The following is a 7179-nucleotide window of genomic DNA, read 5'->3' on the forward strand; positions in this document are numbered from 1 at the left end:
AAGAAGATGACCACCACCATTGGCCAACGAGACGACGCGAGATGAAGTAGGGCGCTGCCAGCGTGCGTCCTGGCCAGCACCACCGGCGCTCGGCCCGTCCCGGACCACGCCTCATGACCGAGGGCAACGGCAAGCGCTGCCACGACGAGGACGTAGACCGGAAGCCCAGATCCGGCCCACCCGCGCGCCGCCACGTGGCCACCACCAAGCGCCGTTCAGGGGCCGCCCCGCTGCCGTGAGGGACGCCGCCCCACGGGCAGCAGGCGCCAGCCACCGGCGGAACTCCGCCGCACGCCACCGGCCGCCGCGAGATCTGCGCGAGAACGACAAGAACGCCCCGCCGCCACCTTCCCTGGGGACCACGCGGGCTTCGCTGGTGTCCCCTCCGGCGGCGGCGAAGCGGGGACGGAGCGAGGAGGGGCGGCGGCGGCGCGGTAGGGTTTCCCCCGTGCGCCAGAGATGACGCGCGGGGACCTTAAAAATGGGGGACACCTGAATGACAATATACATAGCTGAGACAAGAAATCTCTCACGAGCACCATCTTATCTCAGATAACTATCCAATTATTGAGGTCGAGCCTTGAAGTAACTGCAGGCTCTAAAATAAGACGATAAATCATACAAGAAAGTAAAATATGGTGCATATTTTTTTTTTTTTGCGGGTAAAATATGGATGCATCAACAAAGTAGAGAACATGTTTACCTGCAAGCAGGCAATCTAGCTATACACTCTAGGAGCAATATGATTCTTAAGTATTACTTTATAAACTATTATAAGACGTTTTAGATCACTACTTTAGTAAACTAAAACGTCTTATATATTTTTACCGAGGGAGTATAATATAACATTCACTGTATGGCTAGATCCGAGAACCGGACCCCTCAAAGTCTTTCTAAACGTCTGGATGGACAATCTGGACAACAAAGAGAAAAAATGTCACCCAACCAAACCCCCCACTTTGTTCAGGCCTCTTCGGTCGGTCCACAAATCTTCACATACAACCCATACGCGGGGAGAATATGAAGATGGCCGGACACATCCCTCACATCAGCCCTATTTTCATCAGCCCCACCTGCAGCCAGACATTTTATTTTCTTTATCCTCTCTCTCGGACGAAACCATGCACCGCAGAGGAGACCGCGTCAGAGAAGAGCTCGCAACAGGGGAGGAAGGCCGTCGGGGGTCGCCCGCACCGCAGCTCGCGCCAGTGCCGCGGTGGGGCCGACGTGCTCAAGCGGCTCGACAGGGCGCCGGAGTCATGTGAAAGGAAGCGCCGACCACGTGTGCGTTGGTTGCGTCCGGATTCACATGGTCGCGACTCGCGAGGGAAGGAGCGTTGGCCAACACGTCCCCTTCGTCGCCCTCGAGCGACTGCAGCAACCTCCGTGTCTTGTGTTCATCTTCTAAAGTGCACCACGGCCGCCGTTATTCGTCATCTCCCGACCTGCATGCATGGAAAGCGTGCATATGTTGGGTGCTCGTGCTGCCCGCTGTTGCACTGGCCACAGCAGCTGCGTGCGTGCTGTGCTGGCCGGCCGCAGCGCGCATGCTGCTTGGCGTAGCCGCCGCGTGCTTGCGCGTGTGCTGACCGGATCTATTTAGTGTTGACGTATAAATAGATAGTCCATCTTTCCTCAAACTTGCAACCAAGAGGTTCGAGGTTCAAATCCCAGTAAACACAATAAATAATTGCAGCCTGCCCCGCTTCCGTTGCCAGTGTCATATCCAAAGGAGCATATACGTGAGGGGCTTTTTTGGAGTATAACATCCGGCCCTCGGATAGTGCACACAACATGTTTGATGTAAGAGCATCTCCAACAGCCTTTGTATATTAACACTCAATTGCTATTTTAGCAATCTTGGCAAAAAAAAAAAACCTTCTCCAACAGCCTTTGCATAAGTAGTCCCCACCATAAATTTTTACAAAGCTTGCTATATTCGCACCTTTGCATGTTTGCAAAGTGGAGATGCCACTTGCTATAATTTTACAAAGCCTCCTAAAGTGGTCCTAGCCATATTTTTGTCTCAATGACCGGTGGGCCATGTATGCCGTGCGCGTGTGTGTGTTGTGTGCGCGTGTACATGTACGTGTGCTGTGTGTATTTGTTTTTTTGCATGACGCATGTGTGCTGTGTTGTATATGTTTTTTTGCATGAATTTTTTTCGTGGAGTGTATGTGTACGTGTACACGTGTGTTGTGTGTATATGTGACATGTACGGTGGCGAGTTGTGGTAGTATATGTATTCATGTACGTAAGTTAGTGTGTAGTGTGTATGACAAATTGTCCCTACATGTCATTGTGTGTTTTGTACAAATATAGCAATCCAATATACAAAGGTTGCGAAAGCAAAAAAAGAAAAACATGTTGGCTTTGTAAACCTTCTCTCTCCTCTTGCTATAACAAGTTTTTAGCAATCCAATATACAAAGGCTGCTGGAGAAGCTCTAATGTCTTAAATAGAAAGGAAAAGTAGGGATTCAAAGTGGGTGGACTCGTGGTTGTGTGCTAGGAAAAATAAGAGGTCAAAATGAACACGCCGTAACGTTTGTGTGATGGTTGGAGGGTCCGCAAACGTTTAAGTGAGCATATTTGTGCATCCTAGTTGTAGATGCTCTAAGGGTACCATATATGATATATATCAGAGGGCAAGGAGTGAGGATACCGGACACCTGCTTGGCCGAGGTTGCGGCACGAACAAACCGTGGCCATTGCATGTCGGCGACGGGAGCCAAGGCAACATCCCAAGAGTAATCAAAGAAGTTGACGTAGCCAGGACCCACCGTGGTTACATTGACGAACATCCCATCAACATGTATCAAAATCAGAGGCGTGTCTCAGGGGCCGAAATCACTGTTCTGATCTTGTCAGCGTTTATCGTCGCAAACTGAACCAGAGACGAAAGTATTTCATGATTTGACCCTTTTAAAAACGCTAGAAACCGCGGTGTTCCTGGTCAACTCCGAAACACCGAACCAGCTAGCGTTTCTGGGCAACATGGAAACGCCGAGGCAGCTAGCGTTTCTACCCTGGCCCACGGTCAGCCCGAACCCGTTGATTTCGCTGATGTGGCACGTCAGAAACGCCAATGTCCCTGGCGTTTCTGCCCTGTATGAAGTAATGCGCGCGGGGCCGCGGGGGCCTGACCCAGCCCATCCTAGCTCCGCTCGGGCAGTTCGTCTAGCGAGGAACTGGCGGCCGCCCCTCCCCTCTTCTTCACCAAATCCCCCCCAAATCTGCTTTTTTGACCATCAAGATGAGTAGATCGAAGCATCCCCAAGTTGCTTGAGGTATTCTCTTCCCAATCCTCCATTTATTTTCAGTTAAGATTGGCTTATGTAGATGTATTTTTTCAAACATGGTGGAACCCCAAGACGAGTTATTAGTGATTTGTTTGATGAATATTTAGTTAGATTATGTTTAGAAAGAAGACAAGTACTCTTTGTGTTGAAGTATTCTTAGTGAACTTGTGTAGTATTGTATTTAAAGATAGACCATTATTTTGGATTAGGTTGAAGCTATTATTTGTTCATAAATAGGTCGAAAAAAATTGGTGTTGGTAATGTGGTTCGTAATTTGTACCTTTTGGATAATTTGTAGTAGTTTCTCTCACGATTTTGTAAATGATGTGGTCATAATTTAAAGCATATATCATAACGAATCCATTGACCTTATTTTGTAGGATGTTTGAGCCGGATAAATATCCCGGTCTTGATGATTATTACGAGGAGAAGCATCGTGCTCTGCTAGTGGAAAGAGGGGAGGTAATTATGTATCTACATGGTTGATTCTCATATTGTCAGTAGTTTAGAGAAGTATATTAATTGTGCATGTGTTTTTTGTAGGTTCATCCAATACTTTGGTTGAGATGCCACAACCCACGTGACTCCCTGAAGTATGACCGTCGCTATGAGCCTTATTTTAGAAGAATGGATCTTCTCCAGTTTGTGCTCAACTTTAAAGGCACACCACCATGGTTGAACTCGACGGCCATTACCACCCTTACGGACCGTTGGAGGCCGGAGACGCACTCTTTTCACCTTGCTCTTGGTGAGATGACCGTCACTTTGGAGGATATTGCGATGATCTCCGGGCTTCCGATCGAGGGCAGGGCTCTTACCGGGAAGGTGAAGTCTGAGGGGTGGCGACAAAGGGTTGCAGGTTTGGTTGGTGTTGAACCTCCCCCGTGGATTCATGAAACAAAGAAGGATCCTAGGCCATCTGGTGTTTTGTTCTCGTGGCTACAAGAACATTTTTACGAGTGCCCAGAGAATGCTAGTCCGGCTATTGTGGAGAGGTACGCCAGGGCTTACTTATGAAATCTTTTGACCCAAGTGGTGTTTCCTGACGGCACGGGAGACACAGCCTCGTGGATGTTCTTGGACCCTCTTCGTAACTGGGATGTTAAGTGGAGTTGGGGGTCGGCGGCACTAGCCTTCTTGTACCATCAGGTAATGCTAATATGATGCATTCTCATTATATGAAAGAGATTTTTTGCATGTGATTGTTTAATGTGTGTACAAATGTGCAGTTGGACGGAGCATGTATGAGGAGTAAGACGAAATCTTGTCTTGGTCATTTCATTTGGGCCCTACAGATTTGGATGTGGGAGCGTATCCCTATGGGCGCCCTTCAAGACAAAGTTGAAGCACTCAACAAGATTGCTTGTCATGTCACCATATCTCATGCCTCCTTCGTCACATGCCCGTGACCACTTGTGTCTCTCATCAATATTCCTTTCTAAGAAATCTTTCCCACCTTCGTTTTCCTTCTCATAGATTTTGTTCAAGCGTGTCGTGAATGACTTAACGGAGAAGGCTACACATGCAGAGTTAAGATCCTTGCAAAGATCCTTATTCTTACAAGCCCTGTAAAAGTTTGCAACGAAGTGCCTCATACACCATCGGTGGTGAAGCCTCGCATGCCCTGGAATATGAATATCCACGGCCTTCAATATGCTTTGGTGTCGATCGGATATGATGCATACCTCCCTATTCGGAGGAATGACCGTGCTCCTAACAAGTCTCATGAACCATTCCCAGTTGTCTTGGTTCTCCACGGAGACCAAAGCAAATGCCACAGGCAACACCTGATCGTTAGCATCATGTGTCATTGCTATCATGAGTGTGCCCTTGTATTTTCCTGTCAAGAATGTCCCATCTATAGACAGAACCGATCGACAATGCTCAAAAGCAGCAATGCATGGGCCAAACATCCAAAAGGCACGATGGAACACTCCTTCAATATCTTGGACATAGTGGTACATTCCTGGGTTTCTATACGACATTGCTCCCAGCAACCTGGGTAGCATGTTGTACGCCTCTTCCCATCCACCGTACAACATTCTGAGAGCGACTTGCTTGGCCTTCCATGTCTTCCCGTACTTGACCTTATATCCGAACTTATCTTCAATCCAACTCATCAACAACTTCACTTTAATGGTTGGACCTCGACTATATGTTTCTGGTATTTATAACCAATGAATTCTGAGGTTAGTTGACGGTGTGTCTTCCATGCTTCTACGGCCGGCGGTGTGCATTGGTGAGTGGTTTTGCAACTAGTTATCTTCCATGAACCATCTTTTGTGAGTCTTCCATTGACTTTCCATTTGCATCTTTCTACCTCACATTCCACGGTGTATCACTTGTTGCAGTCCGAGTGAACAACTATGAAAGGCCTGTGGTGTTTGACAGCATACTCACACAACCACATCCTGAATTCTAGCATGTGCTTGAACATCAAACCTTTCCTCACTACGACATCGAAATCTCGTTGGGTGTACTACTTGGGAACTGTCTAGCCTCAATTGTCTTGCTCATGCCACCGTCGACTATAGCCTTATCTGCAAGGCTAACATCACAAAACAAGGGAACTTTGTGATCCCTACCGGTGATTTTTGTGTACCACTCTGCTTCTTTCTCAGTCAAGCCATCCTCGTCCAACTCATTCACCGGGCCTTCATCATCCGAGTCATCCACACAAGCACGCTGATAGATAATGTCAGGATCCATGTCCTGATGCCTTACTTCAGCCTCTACGTCACCAACAATGTTGTGGTGCCTCTCATACTCTTCGTCGGAGTCATCACCATCATCTTTCATTGGTGCACTACCTCCAAACTCATATTGGGGATACTCATTGGCTTCCGCCTCAACTTTATGCTCAACAATAGGCGGCACACTACTAATCGGGCTCACGCCATCTACTAAGGTTTGGTTCAAGTCAACATGAAAGAGAGGAGCCTTGACCACCTTACTTGCAAATACTTCGAGTGACTTGACTACCGAGGATGCAACAACCTCCTTATATGTAGCCAAATGCAAATTGGACTTGATAGGCATTGTCTTCATTCCACACTTGTGTGCTGACCCAACATCATATCTTCCTACTAATTCAACTTGGTCACTTGCATCCACCCACTTTAATCTTATCCGTGTTTCTTCCACAACCTCTTCATAACTAGGAGTCTCAAGAAATATCAACACTTCCTCATACTTGTCAACAATATCCGCATTCATGAATTCCTCTTTGTCAACATAATGAATATTCACAATCTTGTCCGTCTAAAAAAGGGGAACATATATAAGTATAAGAAATGTACAATGCTAAATATACCACATTGCTAACAAAACCACTAACCCTAACCCTAAATCTTAACATTAATCATAAACCAAACAATAAGGTATGCTCAACAACATCACAATGCAACACTATTGGAACAACAATACTCAAAACATCACATTATAGATCCATGTTCAAAACTAGGGTTAGGAACAACAAGAACAAATCAATCCAAATGGACAAATCCAACCAATAAAAATTTGTGAGATGAAGGAGGTTACCTCAACGAACGAAAATGACACCGGATCCATGGACCAACCCAATATATTTGCAAGGATTTGAGAGGGGCTAAGTGAGGGACACAAAGGGGGAAAAGGGCAAGAGCTCGGGATAGGCCAATGGGGGAGAAGAGAGTGAGTGGTGAGTGGTGGGTGAAAGCCCCACAGCCACCTAAAATATCTGCACCAGAAATGCCATTGATGCTGGCGTTTCCAGAAATGCTAGCTAGCTCGGCGTTTCCAGCCCGCCACGTCAGCAAGCAACGCGTCCTCGGACTGGCAGTGGGCCAGGGAAGAAACGCTAGCTAGGTCGGCGTTTCGGTGTTGACCAGAAATGCCGC

General features: G+C 47.2%; 1 protein-coding gene across 1 annotated transcript; it reads right to left on the reverse strand.

Moving 5' to 3' along the window:
- Positions 1–4590: 4590 nt before the first annotated feature.
- LOC109747232 (uncharacterized) lies at positions 4591–5421 on the reverse strand. The gene has a single exon (XM_020306321.1). The coding sequence runs from the start codon at positions 5419–5421 to the stop codon at positions 4591–4593; it is 831 nt and encodes a 276-aa protein (XP_020161910.1).
- Positions 5422–7179: the final 1758 nt, after the last annotated feature.

Source organism: Aegilops tauschii, chromosome 6, assembly GCF_002575655.3.
Source record: "Aegilops tauschii subsp. strangulata cultivar AL8/78 chromosome 6, Aet v6.0, whole genome shotgun sequence".
Lineage (NCBI taxonomy): Eukaryota > Viridiplantae > Streptophyta > Magnoliopsida > Poales > Poaceae > Aegilops > Aegilops tauschii.